Source organism: Micromesistius poutassou (genome assembly GCF_964030765.1).
Source record: "Micromesistius poutassou genome assembly, chromosome: 1".
Taxonomy (NCBI): Eukaryota; Metazoa; Chordata; class Actinopteri; order Gadiformes; family Gadidae; genus Micromesistius; species Micromesistius poutassou.
In genome coordinates this window covers 7,631,220-7,647,587 of record NC_140271.1, presented here as the reverse complement: position 1 = coordinate 7,647,587, position 16,368 = coordinate 7,631,220, and the positions used below count along the sequence as shown (strand labels likewise).

The window sequence follows — 16,368 nt, the reverse complement described above, 5'->3', positions numbered from 1 at the left end:
CCTCTCTGCCTCCCTGTTTCCACCCAACCATCCCACTCTCCACCTTCCTGCTCCCTCCCATCTATCACTCCTTCTCATCTCTCCCTCCTCTCCCATCTCTCCTCCTCTCCCTCCCCCTCACTCTCTCTCTCTTCCTCCCTCTCCCTACCTCCTGCCCCTGCTCCCCCCCTCTTCTCCCCTCCTTCCCTCTTCAGGCGTTGAGGCCTGTGCTGTGTGGTGATGGCCAGCCTGGGCAGCAACTCCAACAGCTCCAGGGGTGGGGGCACACATGCCCAGGCATCAACCCCCCGCCACACCCCGGGCCCCAGGCTCCAGGTGCAGCGCTCCCTCTCCCGGGACACCATCACCATCCACTTCTCAGCCCTGGGGAAAGAGGAGGAGGACGAGGAGGAGGCGCTGTACGGGCCACTGGTCGGCTCCCTGGGGGCGGTGGGGGCGCCAGAGTTGGAGGACAGGACAGGACGAGGAGGAGGTGTTTCGGAGGAGGACGAGGAAGAGCAGGGTGTGACCAGGGGCCTGGAGGCCAGTGAGGAGCTGCTGCTGGAGCACTCCGCTGGGGCGTCCCTGCTGCTGCCTGTGTCCACCACCACCGCCACCCTTTCTGGAAGGCCTGCCGCCCCCACCCATCCCCTCCAACAGTCCCCCTCCTCTGCCGCCATGCCTATCGCCGCCTCCTCCCACTTCAGCTCCTCCTCCGCCTCCTCCTCCCACCCCCCGACCAGTTCCTCCTGGCCCTCCGACAGCTCGCCGCCACCGCTCGCCTCGAAGGCGGCGACCGCCTCCTCCACCTCCTCCTCCCCCTCCAAAGGCACCTCCCTCTCCTCCTCCTCCTCCTCCTCCAAGCCCTTCCTGAGCCTGGTCCGCTCCCTGTCCAGCGACGTGGAGCCGCGGGACGCCGCCGCCGCCGCCGCACCGCCTGCCTCCGCCACGCCGCCCCCCCACCACGCCCGCCACCGACACCTGATGAAGTCCTTCGTCAAGTCCCTGTCCACGGACGCCTCCAGGCCCGAGCATCAGGAGGGGCATCTCCATCATCACCCCCCGCCCCCGCAGACATCCCAATCGCGCCGCAACATGCAGCTCTTCAAGCAGTTCTCCCAGCCGCGGCTGTACACCGGTACGGCCGTCACGACCCAGGCCGTCGCCGACTCCTCCAAGACGGCGCCCTCCTCGCCGCTCACGCCCACCGAAGGCCGGGGCTCCTTCTTCAAGGTGCAGGAGGTGGAGGCCCGCATCGAGGACACCAAGCGCCGGCTGTCAGAGGTGATGTCGGACCCCCTGCACCTCTTCAGCAAGATCATGGGCGACGAGCCGGCGGCGTACGGGGGCCTGGCCGCCGGCAGCGCCGGCGCCCACCGCTCCCGCTCGCTGTCGTCGAGTGCGTCGGAGCTCAGCGGGGCGGCGGCGGCGGCGGCGGTGAACGGACACGGCGAGAGCAACAACAACAACTACAGCATCAAGGAGGAGGACTGCCCCGAGGGAGAGGAGGACGAGACCCCCACCGGGGAGGGCCCCCACTCGGTCTTCTTCTCCTTCCCCTCGCTGTCCCCGGCCCCGGCGCCGGCGTCCCAGGGCGCCCCGCTGGCCCTGCTGCCGCTGCCCAGGTCGCCCTCCCTGACGCTGGGCCGCTGCTCCATGTCGGCCCTGGTGGCTCGGCAGGAGGACGAGGACTTCTGTATCCTGGGGGAGGGCGGGGACTTTGAGGCGTGCACCGACACGGACTCGCCGGACGGGGATCGGCCGGGCTCCCGCCAGCTGCGTACCACCAGCACGGGGCTGTGCAGCGAACCCGACACGGAGGACGAGGAGGAGGAGGAGGAGGAGGAGGAGGAAGCCGAGGTCGAGGCCGTGCCTTTCACTGCCCTAGTCTTCCTGGCGCAGCTGGTGTACTGCTACTTGGTGTGTCCCGTGCCGCAGTACGCGTGTGCTGTCGCGCACGGGGTGGTTGCCGGGGTGATGCTGGCCGGACTGGTGCTGTGGCTGTCCTCCTCCAGCAGAAAGTCATCCGGAATGAGGAGACGCAGGAAGAGGATGGATCACTGGAACGAGGCCCAGCTCGACATCCAGGAACCGGGTATATTCAAGGTAGGATCAGTCTTTGGCGAGGGGGGGGAGATTTAGGCTTTGGTCCACATGATTGGTCATGTAACAGGAAAGATGCATGTAAGTCCATGTATGACTGGACGGCGTTAGATCCTCAGTGTTGTGAGTAGTGACATGGTGAGTTGTGGAGGAGAAAAGACCATACAACATGCGGTTTATCTGTTAAAACACCTGATTCTATCGGCTGGAATATAAATCCTCTTGTCTATCAGATAAAATCAGCCCACTCTCTGGCTCTACCTTTACCCGTCTTCATGTTGCAGCAACTCCATCTCCTAGATTTCCCTTGGTGTTTGAATTCAATTGGCTTCTCAGACACACACACACACACACACAACCACACAACCACACACACATGCACACACACACAAATACACACACATACACATGCAGACACGTGCAAGCTGTACAGGTTCATAGTAACAGGCAACAGCATATAGAGGTATTGTTTCTCCAGCAAATGATGCAGTTTCACACCAGGCATCAGATTAGAGGAGGGTCCACATGTTCTGCCGTCTGTCTCTGTATGGCTGAAGATCCCAGATCTCAAAAAGTAAACCAGTTCAATTGAGTAAAACATTTACGAAGTAGGCCGTTACATGTTACACAGGAATGAATATTATATATATTCCATATTTTTCCATATTTACGACCCAGTTTCATTGGATACATTTATATATATATATATATATATATAAATGTATCTAGGTAAAAAATAAAGAAACGATTGATCTCTAATTTTCTGTGTGTGTGTGTGTGTGTGTGTGTGTGTGTGTGTGTGTGTGTGTGTGTGTGTGTGTGTGTGTGTGTGCGTGTGTGCCTGCACGTGCGTGTGTTGGTCAAGGGTTGGATGAACGAGATCTACAGCTACGACCCGGAGACGTACCACGCCACCTACACCCACTCAGTCTACGTCCGTCTGGAGGGCTCCGTCCTGCGTCTGTCCAAGCCCAACCACAATATCGCCCGGCGGGCCATGCACAACGAGCCCAAGCCGGACGTCACCTACATCAGCCAGAAGATCTACGACCTGTCTCACAGCAAGGTGCTCCCTCACACGCGATCACGTCAGTGTGGGTGGGTGTGTGTGTATGTGTGTTGATGTTTGAGGTTGATTTTTGCGAGGTGGCGATCCACCTGGAAATAACCCAATTAAACGTACTTTAATGGATGGTGGATGTATGGTGGTCTCCGTTACATTGATGTTACGTTGATGATGCATGTGAGTGTGTGAGGCTGAGTGAGCGAGTGGGCGAGTGCACGTCTGTCTTAGGCCGATGTCGACATATAATACTGTCTAGAGTTGTTTGGTTGTGTGTTTGGCTGGCCACACTTGTGTATGTAGGCACTGTATGTGTTATGAGTAAACCAGTTGAATGCGATCCCACTGGAAAGTGAAAAGGGAAGCAGCGTTGCCATCTCGCTTTCATCTCAACATGGCCGCAGCAAAGTTACTCTTACACAACATATGAAAAAGGCACATGAGATAAACATCCCCGGTCACTGACCGTGCACAGATAGCTGTGACCTCCTGCAGGGGCTCAGCTTGTCAGCATGTCTGCTGAGCCCAGGAGTTCGGACTACCTCAGGGCTGATAAATGCCAGCTGTCTTTTGGATTCATCAGGCAACCACAGATGAGCTTACATCAGGTTTATGTAATGTCGTACCACAGTGGGTGGACGTGGAACATTCAAAGTAAATACAAATAAAGACTATACTTTTATATGATCTATTATATATTTATATATTTTGGACTTTGAAAGTGTTATTGAATACCACATGTTTATATGTGATAGATATATGTTTTCGACAGAATTAAGAATGACACAAACGATTTGTTGACCTTCTGTTATGATGAAAATGTAATAATGTCAACAATGGGGGTGGCTAGCTTCATACCTGTGTCCTTATGTGTCTCCTTCTACCCCGCAGATCCACCTGGTTCCCCAGAGCCTGGCCAGGAAGCGGGTGTGGAACAAAAAGTACCCCGTCTGCATTGAGCTGGCCAAGCAGGAGGACTTCATGTCCAAGGCCCAGGGAGAGCGGCCCGAGGCTGGGGACGAGAGGCCCGAGGTCGGGGAGGACAGAGCGGACAATGGGGAGCGGGCGGAGGGAGAGGAGCCCAGGCGGCCCCCTTCTGTGGTTGCGAGCGGGGGTGCGGCTGGGGGCGCGAGCACAGGCGGCGGAGGTCTCACCCTCTTCCTGTTTGGGAGGACGGGCCGGGACAAGGAGGAGTGGTTCAGGAGGTTCCTGCTGGCGTCCGGCTTGCGGTGGGAGGGGAGAGGTGGCGGGTCGGGGTCTGGTGCCTGTAAGAGTGGTAGGTCCCAACATAAAGTTATCCATGCACTAGTCCTCAATCCACTTGAAGCCCTGATGCAGACAATTATGCCATACATCACAGACGTAATAGAGAGACCCGATCGTGTCATAGCTATGATGTCTGACTCCCAGCCATGGGGACAGGTTCAATGGCTTTTTTTTGCATTATATTCAACTGGCCTGGCTCCACTCGGTTTGACTCGGCGCGGAAGCCCAGTGCCGCTGGGATTCGCGTCTCCATTACTACGTAACCGCTTGAAGGTGTGTCTTTAACCGATGGCAAGCTTGTCTTGAGTCGATAACACAACGATCATCACAACTCATTGACAACAAACATTTGACCTAGGTGATGACCTTGAGGTTAGGAATGAACTATGTCGAATATCAATTTCAGCAATCTGATGCCACGCAAATCAGTGTGGCATAGTTTTGCCAAAACTGCACTGCCAAAACTGTTAATGGCAAAGGCCTTTGGGGACCTGTATTGGCATTCACTGTCATCGCTTTGGATAAAAGCGTATACAGACACACACCATTGTCTACCCTGTTTTTAGTTTCCCTTGTGTATAATCAGACAACATGGATAATTATAAAAAGAGAGTTAATCCAGTCTACTCCAAGCTTGGCATCAGTCCCTGAGCAGCGTAATGAGCGCCAGGCGAGGGCAAGGCTAGCGGTGAAGGGCAGAGCTAGTGCCAGAGGGCGATGTGAATCCGCCCCCATGGCCATCAGCGATCTTGGCTGATGAGGAGGTGAGGAGGAGGAGGAGGAGGTAGAGGAGGTGAGGAGGAGGAGGTAGAGGCTGAATATACAGCAGGTAAACACACAGTGAATACTGCATATCCACATCCATTAGGGAGGAGCTGATGGCCATGAATATATCGTCGCTGTGTCTAAAGCGATGTGGATGTTAGCACCATCAGAAAGATGTCAATACATATGCATTATATTTCCTATTCCTGTTCATTTAGCAGACATTTGCGACAGTATACTCGGAAGCATGCCGTTAAGGTGTGGGTAGGGCATCTTGCTTAAGCATTCAGACATTGGGGAGTGAACCCAGTATTGGCTCTCGACCGCCCTATCCACCACACTTTCCTGCAACCCCTCAATGCATACGAATGCACATATGTATGCATACACACACACTCACACACCGACACACACAAACACAGACACATACACGAACACACAGATCAGACACACTTCACCTTTTGCCTGCTTGTATTCTTACTCCTCACACCTTAAACACACAACACCCATACTCAGTGACATTGTTGGGTCCATGTTGCCGCCCGGTACCTGGTACCTGCAGGGCCATCAGATCACAGTCATATCTAGGCGACTTTCTGAGGACCCACAGTCCTCTCAACACAGCCAGCAGATGTGTGAACAGGTCATGAGGATTACCGGCACCATAGCACTACTTGTGTTGTAGCACGATGGTGGATAACATAAAGAAATGTTAGCACCGTTTAGTCTGGGCTTAGTGTAGTATTAAAGGGTGCATGCCACCTAGCATCTAGGATTAGCAGAGCAACAGATTTTTATTTTTTATTTTTAATGTTTCATTTTTAATGTAGCCTCGATAGTACACAAATAAATAATGTGAAAGAGTGGGCTAGCATGATTATTCTAGCATGAGTCAGGGAAGGGTTGTGTGTCATCCAGCCAAGGTTTGGTTATGTGGAGGCACTGTGGTATGACGCACGCTATGCCGGATGTCAGAATACCAATTAGATGCAAACAACTTTACTGCCTCCGGAAACTGTTGAACATGCAGTTTACAGATGCATTTGATAATGCAGGTACATACATCTGCATTATGAACACACACACACACATACACACACAGGTAGGTACCTGTGTGTGAAGGTACTTTAGTATTTTTTCCTTGTTGTAGTTAAGTTCAGGAGCGAATAAAGCTGTCAATGGCATAGAGATGTAGACTGGGTACCCCTAGCCCGTTCTGCTGGCGAATTCGCCCTGCAGCACGGTCTGGAGAGGAGCAGTACATTTCTTCCTGCTTCTGATACGCTTTTACGGGAGCCAATCACCAAGCTGGCTTTTCCCCCTGGCACGCTATTGGCTGATTTAACACGAGTCATTTGAACTACGCCCATTGATCACGCCTCTTGTGCTGAAGAAAATGACAGTAACCTCCCCAGACCAAAGTCTGGGGAGGTTGAGCTTGGTCAGGCAATAGCCAGACTAATAGAAATGCACATCAGCTCTTAAACTACTTAATGCCATCGAGTAGATCTGTTTTCCTACCAATATTAGCGCCAAGACAGCAGACGTGAGTGGAAATGGCTTACATTAATGTAACATCACCACACAGTTTCACTAATATAGCTATTATTAGTATGAGCTATTTGGTTTCAAGTCGTTTATTTGAGTTATAATTTTAGTCCCTGTTATCCAACACTACCCTGTTGGTCCGACCTCTCACGTCCCCCACCATGGCTTCAGGCTTCCAGGCGTCTGCGCACAGTAGCAGCACCCTCCCCACTGGGGCCACCGCGGCGCCGGGGGGAGCCACCACCACCGGGGGAGGAGGAGTAGGAGGAGGAGGCCCGGGGGAGGCGGATAGCAGGAGCAGCAGCGCCCGCAGCAGCATGGATGAGGTGCCCCAGGCTCTGCCCCACAACAGAGAGCCCTCCTGGGGGTCCGGTGTGGCGGCGGGGGGGGCCAGGCCCAGGTCCCTGCTGGATTATAACGTTTACATGGCCAAGTACATCCACCCCCAGGGCAAGACGGAGGACTCAGCAGCCGCGGGACACAGTCCCGAGAGCAGCCCCCTGGCCACCAAGAGGGTGAGTGAAGGAGGGAGGGAGGGAGAGAAGGCTGGATGGGATGATGGAGCGAGGGAGGGATGGGGTGATGGGAAATGGTTGGAATCCTGTATGAATCGGATGGATGGATGGCTGGATCAAAACATGAGTGGATGGATGCATGAATGAATGAAGCAAACCCAGGGTGTTCAACAGCTGCACGACCGAAACCATAAGTCTCGATAGATTATCATATATTACTTCTTCTAACTTCAACATTTATGTTTCTCCTCTCCATCAGTTTCCACGGGGTCTAGGGGAGCGCATGGAGCCTGAGGCGTGGGTGAACGCTCTGCTGGGGAGAGTGTTCTGGGACTTCCTGGGAGAGAAGTACTGGGCCAACATGGTCTCGAAGAAGATCCAGATGAAGCTCAGCAAGATCCGGGTGGGTAGCGCCGAGCTAGCATTTCTACCCAGAAGGCAACATAAGTGTACATTCTTTAATAGTTGTTATAAATTCAAACAATGGACAATGACGGGGGGACAATGGCAAAATCTGTTTACGCAAAAGCTTATTCTTGCATGAAAAGATCTCTATTTGATACTTAACTTAAGCATAACTCCCATTGATTCTAACCCGTCTTGAGATTTATAGTGTTTGTGTTGTGTATGTGTTCCAGTTACCGTACTTCATGAACGAGCTGACCCTGACAGAGCTGGACATGGGCTTCGCTATTCCAAAGATCCTGCAAGCCTCCAGGCCCTCGGTGGACCACCAAGGTTCAAATAGCGACATCATCATTGGCCATCTAGTCATGTTATTCACTGCACAGCTTTGTACACAGAGCCACGGCTTGTCTCGTTGGTTTAAAGTGGAACTACGTGATCTCTCCTCCTCCTTTGTTCTCCTACATGGTTTGGTTCTTGGCTCATGTCCTCCATTACCTCCTCCAGTGCAGCTGAATTGGATGTTACAACTCATTACCTCTCCTTATGCCCTTAATATGTTTACTTTGTTTTGGTCTCGCTGTGTCCACCTCGGTCCAATATAACACAACACAACCAACACGACACACGTGCAGATAGATTTGTTTATTCATTCAACAGATCCCTTCAATCACTGTCTCCTGGACATGTCTGCAATAAGGCTTTAGATTAAATAGAACCAGGCAGCGCTTTTCATCAGGCAGCCTTCCAGATGGAGGATTTACAGCTCACAGTGGGAGGTTTCTGGTTGTCTTTGAACCGGAAGTAGGGCTATGTGCCAACACAGCAAGCAATCACCCCCGTCTGAGCTGACCTTTCCAGTGCTTAGTAGGGGGCTGGGGGCTGCTGTTGAGCAGGTGATCTATTGGGATATAGAACCACCATTAACAGTGGACCCCTATAGAGTTTTAGCAGGAAAAGGAAGCAAAAAGAGTTGGTATAAAATATCCTAGTTCATTATCAACAGCCATTCATCCTGAGGTATTTATAGTTATTGACTCTCCACCTCACCTTAAAGTTTCTTTGCTTCCTGCCTCTCTCGTTCTTTGGCCCTCTCTCCGCTCTCTCTTTGCCTCTCTGTTTTTTTCGGTCTCTTTCTCTTATTCTGTCTCTGTGTCTCTCTGCCTGGTTCTGCAGGCCTGTGGTTTGACTTGGAGATATCCTACTCCGGCTCCTTCCTCATGACTCTGGAGACCAAGATGAACCTGGCCCGGCTGGGGAAGGAGAGTGAGGGTCTGGGGGAGCCGGGGAAAGATGGGTGAGTTCTTGTTCCTTGTAAAACTGGTTTATTGTTTTTTGCGTTTGGTTGAACAATCTAAAATTATTTCTGCTTTCTGAAAACCTGAATACGATATCTTTGGGTTTTGACTTTCCCTCCTTTTTTTCCCTCCACAATTTTATATTTTTGATTACTGATGATCATTCAGTGACAGCAGTAAAGAGGGTTGAGGGAGTGGAGGAGAAAACTAAATTAATAGATGTGACAAAAAGCTCTGAGAGCCTAGTGGGCAATGGATGGATTTCCATATAATACGACTAATCCAGCTGTACATTTCTCTCCTCTTTCTGCTGACTCGCCCCACCTCCTGCCTGCATGTTTTTTCGGCACCTCGTGGCATCCCACCCCTGTCCGTGTGTTGAATGGTCATATGGTTGGATCTTCCCGCCTCGGGTTTTCTGAATGGTGAGTGTGAGACACATATTTTCCTTCTTGTACCTGTAAACAAACGTTGACTTGGGGACAGGATGTTCTTTTATTGGTTAGGGTTCTATGTGCTGGGTTCGATCCCTAATGTCCACAGTCTAAATGCCTAACCTCTACCTGCTCCTTAATGATTTATTTAAATTCAATGTAAGTCGCTTATAAATGACTAAATAGTTAAGATAGAAGAACCCATATGTCACAAATCATCATAGAATTACCATGATATATCATCAGAGATTAAGGAAACATGCTAAGTTGAAATACTAGTATACAACAATCCTACAGCCAGTATGTTTTCATTCGAAATTTCAGTTCTGGGTCAGAACCTTTTTTCCAAGGACCAAGGGGTGCCAGATATGAAACAAATTGGCACACAAACACAGCGTATTGAAGCCATGGAAACAAGCAACCAAATCAAATTAGATTGTACTAGATTCTACCTGACCTAAAAAGCCTTGATCTCTTTCGCAAAGCTCCATGACCAGGGCCGAACTCAAACACGGGTCAATCTTTGAATTGCATTTAAAAGATGGAGACTGTAGGATTTCAAGACAGATGCCATGCCATGTCTTGTGCTCGTGTTCGTTCAGTGTCCTCAACCTGGCAACCTGCCTGAGCTTTGAGTCTGGGGAGGAGGGGGCGGGTGGAGAAAGATCTCTCCAAAACTGTACATTTTGAATGCAGTCAGTACCCTTTTAAATGCTCTGTGTCAATGTTACATATTTGCACCTTTAGCATAATAGTAACCTCCCCTTCATCCCCAAATGTTGTGAAGGACTAGGGCGATACTGACGTTTACCTCACAGATCTATAGGCCTAGCTTTTGATGGTGAACACTACTGTGCTTTTTGCATGACCTTTAGTGGCCAGACCTAGGACATACTGTTTGGCGGACAGCGACGAAGAGTCATCCAGCGCCGGCTCCTCTGACGAGGAGGACACCGCCGAACTCCTGGCTGATAAGGCTGCCATTTTGCCGGGAGGCGAGGGGTGAGCCCACTGCACCATCATCATCAGCGTCATACTCATACTCATGATACTTCTACTGATCATCATCTTCATCCTCATAGTCATCTGATTCTTAATAGAACGTTTGTTAGAATGATTTTTAACATGATTTTTGGCATGATTTACGTGCAATAAATGTTCCATTTTTAAATTGAGACTTGTTACATTTGTTATCATCATTGAATCATTTTTATGATGTCAATTGAGGGAGCAAAAGCAGTATAGGCTCCAATTATCGGCTCAAGAAAATCTGTATCGGCGTATCGGTAATCGGCTAAGGCTGATGAAAGAAAATCTGTATCGTATTGGCCCTAAAAAATCCATATTGGTTGATCCCTACACCAGATATTGTCTATTTTTGATCCAGCTACCCATCCTCATTTGAACCCACACATTTTGAAAGCTCACTGCTAATGTTATACACACACACTCACACATTGTCCTCTCCATGGCTGAAGCTGAGAGATGCTGTTATGAATAAATGATGACTCTGATTCACTCCCGGCCTCTCATCCCTCCTCCTTCTCCTCCTCCTCCTCTGCCTTCGCTCTTGGACCTCACTTGCTCAGGTACATGGGAGGCCACCGGCCCAGCAAGATCATGCGCTTCGTGGACAAGATCGCCAAGTCCAAGTACTTCCAGAAGGCCACGGAGACGGAGTTCATCAAGAAGAAGATCGAGGAGATGTCCAACACGCCCCTGCTGCTCACTGTGGAGGTGCAGGAGTGTCGTGGGACGCTGGCAGTCAACATCCCCCCGCCCCCCACAGACAGGATATGGTAGTTGTTGATCGAATTATCGCTGTGTCCTTTATTATTATTATCATCATCGCATGGTGATTTTAGCACCGAAAGGGCACAATACTTCCCCCTGGTGGTGGAACACAGTCATGAAAGGGTAGAGGATTATGTTTGACACAAAAGCTGTTTTAGTGGCCTGCTTTTCTTCATCTTATACGGTAGGGGATCATATTAATCACTAAGAATCACACAAGAATACGAATCACGAAGGGTTGCAGTAAATATTGATTAATTAAAACAGTCAGGTCACAGTAGCCCTGTGACCACACTACTTGCTCAAATTGCTTAAGCTCTGTGAAGAACTATATTACAGGGCTAACTAAAGTTACCAGATAAACAAGGATATTTTCTTTCAAAATGAACAAAGGTTAGTCTATTTATTATTATTCTCAGATTCAGATTTGTAAGTGACCCAGTACAGCTCAGACACGCAAGCAAATACCCAAGCAACTTCCTGGTGTCCTTTAACATATCAAACAAACACTGTATTTTAAGAGGTAACTTTATAAGACATTCTTCTGAGAAATGTTCCCCTTTGGGTTGCCAGGTATGGTTTTCGAAATCCCCCACACCTGGAGCTGAAAGCGCGGCCGAAACTGGGCGAGAGGGAGGTCACGTTTGCCAATGTGACAGACTGGATTGAGAAAAAACTGGACCAGGAGTTCCAGGTGAACGGCACATTGTTTTCCTCAAAGCTAGATACTGTAGTACCACTAGATGTACAGTATGTTTGTATGAGCTGTATGTAGGATATGTCTACTGGAATTGTTCCCATTGGTATTATAATGATGAATCATTCAGACAGCGTATCATTTTGTTCAAACACTTAAACTTGCTTATCACGGTGAAACAAGGATAGGTATTAAATGGGAATTGGCTAACAAAAAGAGAAATTTAGAATGATTGAATGGCTTGCCTCCCAATACTAGCCTAGAAATCTAGATGCCTAGCAAATTAAGTAAGGGATAATGTATAAAACGCCGTCATTATCGGGAAATAAGCCCCGACAGGGCGAACCTGTCTTCGCCCTGAAGGGGCTTATTTAAGATAATGACCGGTGACGTTCTCAAAAGAAAAAATAACTTAACCGTCCTAACACGCTGTGTCTTTCTACAATTACCAATCGTAGTGTTGATCAGCAGAGAAATAGTCCGCCAAAGACGTTGGTGTCGCTTAGCAACCGAATTTGCTGGGGTTGATAAGTTGCCGGACTACTTGCGGAGTTATACGAAAAAATATATATATAAAAATATATACGTGAAAAAATTTCCTTGACAGCGGTCATTATATGCTTAGCAACGGTCATTATTGAAAAATAATTCACCACCGGAAGTCGGGAAGGCCCATGCAAGTGAACGGAGCATTCCACAGCATTGAGAAGAGCCATGTAATAATTAATAAATAATTAGCAGCCAGGGTAGCCTAGCAACTCGCCGCTCGCGAGCTGGAAAAACCAAACTCTGGTCAGGCCAATCACATCGTGTATAGCTTAACATAATAACGACTGAGTTGCGACGGTTCCGTGTGAAGTCTCCTGCTACATGATTGATTGTAGCGCTATCCTATTGCTAAGGAGGGAATTTGAAAAACAACCGTTTATCCCACCCCTTGGATTGAGCCGTGCCAATGGAGTGTTCCCAGACCCAACATCTTGATGTGGGTCTGGGTTGCCAGGCTATCCCAATACAGCATTAATTAGCAATGTGCCCGTGGCTCCATACTGCTCTATATAAGTCCCAGTAATGACACTTTTCCCACAGATAACAGGCCTGTGGCAGAGACTGGTGGGTTAATCTCTCTGTAATGCAGTGGAACTGTATTCATTTCGTTGTGATGCAACATCAATATTATATCTTTGCTCAGAGAACTGCCTCCAGTGGAACCCAAGGTGCTACAATGCTTTGCGTTGTCGCCTATGGGAGAGCTATGAGTTTCTATAAATGCTGTAATAGGCAGTTTAGAAGTCTATGTAGCATTAAGCATAATTCAGAGATGCAATTTAGTGCACACAAATCAAGTTATTTCTCAACAGTCAATGTTGCAAAATCCTATTTCAAAGGCAAGCCCAGAGGGATTCAAAGATTCACAACAAGGCTTATGCTCTGATCCCTGTGTCTTGTTACTTGTTTTGCTCAGCACTTCAATCCTCTCCCTTTTTTTGTTTCCACTGTCCAACAGAAAATATTTGTGATGCCAAACATGGATGACATCTGGCTACCCATAATGCACTCTGCCATGGACCCACGTTCCAACGCCAACTCGGTTACAGAGACAAACGATGCCTTGACTGACCTCGAGCCCACTGAGTCTGAAGTCTCGGAGTGAAGACTTATATTTTTTAACACATTCGTCGATGGATATTTATTGACCAAGTGACATGGACACCTTGTGCCGCATCCTTTCCACCACCCGCCATGACCTTCAGGTGGACCAACCGTCCACGCTTTATGACTGTGTTCCACTTCCTCAGCTCAATGACTTGTCTAGTTACCATGAAGGGTTGGCAAGCTCATTGTTACTGAGGCTGTATGCCGATCATAAATGCTGTAAACCCCCCCCCCCCCCGTAATTTAATTGCATCATTATTTGTCAGTTGGAATGATACGATTTAGATTGGGCTTGTTAGAGGAATACATTGAGTTGGGAGTGGGGAAGTTGAAGGATGAATCTACCCAAATGAGAACCATGATACCTGTGATGTACAGTTGAAACCAAACAGCCAGAGTCTTGGCGTGATTATGGCCTATTTACCGATCAAATCCAGTTTGATTTCAGTTCTAAGAAACAAACCCAAAAACTACCATTTGGATGCAAGGAGGTCCCTAATGTAGGCTATGTGAAAATGTCATGCAAGATCACTCTTGCAAAGTAAATCTCATCTGGAATATCGGAGTTATACAAATCTCAGCAGGTAATATTTGGTTGATATCATTCATTGTTTTAGTGAGTTCTCAAACCAACTGTAGTCTGTATGTACAAACGAATCGATAGCTATGAAGTTACATCTATTCCGGTCAAACGATGAATGTATAATGAACTGTAGCCTAATGTGATGTATGGCATAGGATAAAAAACATGACCATTCCATGCAAGAGCAATCTGACGTGACAGTAAAGTTTTAAGGGACCAAGAGACAAGAACATCATGGTTGACATTTAGAAAAATATGTAATATCAATGGATTCAGCCATATTGTCCAATATCCCCAGGAGGCCTGTTTAATGCCGCTGCTCCTTGTTTTAACCAATAGTAATGAGCTTCAGATTTAATTTGCCAAGACATGTTGCTTTTTAGTATACTTCACTACACATTTCTTCTGTCTGGATGTTGGGTTACAGTAATAGGCACAAGTGCCTTTATAAATGACCAAACATTCCATCGAACGAAGACATTGGTTGCATCCTGTCCAAATTGAGGCTCATTGTGCCATCGCCTGTTACGAATGTGATCGTGTTCAGTCTGTCATGTGGTTTATTGGCACAGTGGTGAATTATTACATTGTTCAGTGATTCCACAGAATGTTTTAGATTGGATCGCGATTAAAGAACGTTTTTGCTTGAAAGTCCATTTAACTTAGATAATGTAAACTTTGCGCATATTCCTTACTATGGAGGTTAAAAGCTACCAGTGTATCCTGATTGTACGTAATTCACAGGATTTACCAAATGAATGGTTTAACTCAAAATATGGTACAATTGGGTGGTGTATTTGACATGTGGATAATGTAACTTGCATTTAAAAGAGAAGCTTGGGGAAGAGCCAAGAGACCCCAGTTATAACAAGTCATTGTATACTTTTGCACTATAGCTTGGCCTGTAAGTCCATGGAATGGTCATGCAGGTTCAAAGATAGTGCTTGAATCTCACAAGTACAAAATGTATAGACAAATAACCAGACGAAATTCGGATGGTAATTTAATCCATTTATTCAGGTGCATCGCAACTCTCCTGTTTGCACATTCAAGTCAACTACATGCATTGCGGTCATGATATGCTTCGTCTTGTCCGGGCGTAGACTGCCACATTGAAGTATATTCTTCGTGCGTGCTACGGCGCTACTATATTTTAGAGCCGCATCCATAGCGATCCGTCCTGTTGGGGTAGTAAATCAAATATTTAAATATGAAACAATTTGAAAGAGTAGTACTTCGGGTGTAAATGGTGAGTCAGTTTGAAAGATTGACCTCATGTTTTTTCAGAAGTCTAACGCATTGGTAACATCATTCATTAACAAATCCAATACATAATACAAGCAAACTTAATCTTACCCAATAAAACTTTCCAGTTGTCTACACTTGGATCCGAGTGGAGAGATTGGAACCGCTGCAGAATTAGGATGAGCTCAACATCAATCCGCATCTTCAACAAACTAGTCAAATTAAAAGACGAAAAGGGGGGGGGGAAATGGCGTGTTAACAAAATAAATAAATGAAGTAGTATTTCGGGTGTAAATGGTGTAAATGTCAGTTTTAAAGATTGACCTCATGTTTTTTCAGAAGTCTAACGCATTGTTAACATCATTCATTAACAAATCTGAAACATAGTACAAGCAAATATTTTATCTTACCCAATATATAACTCGTTGTGTATACACCTGGATCTTAGTGGCGTGGGGGCTGTGGGCCCTCTGCAGAACTCCGATGAACTCAAGACGCATCTTGAACAAACTAGGGGGGAAAAAACAATTAAAGTTACATGCGATACTAGGTTAAAATAAAAAATATCCCTCACCAACATCAGGCAAGTGAACTCAATATTACCTGCTCATTCGGTTTGCTGTACCGGCCTGCTTGTTCACCTCGTGGGCGCCCATGTGGTGGACTTCTAGCCCCGCTGACGCACATGGGTGCTGCTTGTCTACTTAAAACCTCCATTCTGGTCAAGATTAACATGGGTTGATCAGGTTATTAGCTCCAAATTGTAAAAATACAACAGCCAAAACGACCTAGGGCCATTGAAAAGCCCACTACATACTCTGTCCATAATTGCTAATAACGCTCTCACACACAACCGCAAGCACTAGACCAGCATGCTCTCCAAACCTGGAAGAAAATGTCGCCCGGATGTGTTTTCTAGTACATCCGTTTATTTTATAGGCATCTCATTGGTCCACAGAAATGTTACAGGTTCCCCTCCTCCACTGGTATGGAGCTCAATCCCAAAGTCCAACCCTC

At 47.9% G+C, this 16,368-nt stretch overlaps 1 protein-coding gene, 1 long non-coding RNA gene and 1 other non-coding gene across 3 annotated transcripts; 1 reads left to right on the top strand and 2 right to left on the bottom strand.

Annotated features, from left to right (window-relative positions):
* Window positions 1-219: 219 nt before the first annotated feature.
* On the top strand, window positions 220-13,650 carry tex2 (testis expressed 2; the record flags this gene model as incomplete). The annotated part of the gene is made up of 12 exons (XM_084488536.1): window positions 220-795; window positions 838-2,085; window positions 2,948-3,148; window positions 4,037-4,421; window positions 6,896-7,239; window positions 7,499-7,642; window positions 7,878-7,977; window positions 8,821-8,941; window positions 10,259-10,378; window positions 10,966-11,175; window positions 11,744-11,864; window positions 13,375-13,650. The coding sequence occupies 12 exons, from the start codon at window positions 220-222 to the stop codon at window positions 13,519-13,521; spliced, it is 3,717 nt and encodes a 1,238-aa protein (XP_084344662.1). The 3' UTR covers window positions 13,522-13,650.
* Window positions 13,651-14,915: 1,265 nt separating this feature from the next.
* LOC311353461 (small nucleolar RNA SNORA50) lies at window positions 14,916-15,052 on the bottom strand. Its single transcript, XR_014637051.1, has one exon. It is a non-coding gene; the product is annotated as a small nucleolar RNA SNORA50 (small nucleolar RNA).
* A 70-nt stretch (window positions 15,053-15,122) lies between these two features.
* Window positions 15,123-16,216, bottom strand: LOC311413031. The gene is made up of 4 exons (XR_014677348.1): window positions 15,955-16,216; window positions 15,762-15,861; window positions 15,463-15,563; window positions 15,123-15,286 (listed from the first exon to the last, which is right to left on the bottom strand). It is a non-coding gene; the product is annotated as an uncharacterized lncRNA (long non-coding RNA).
* Window positions 16,217-16,368: the final 152 nt, after the last annotated feature.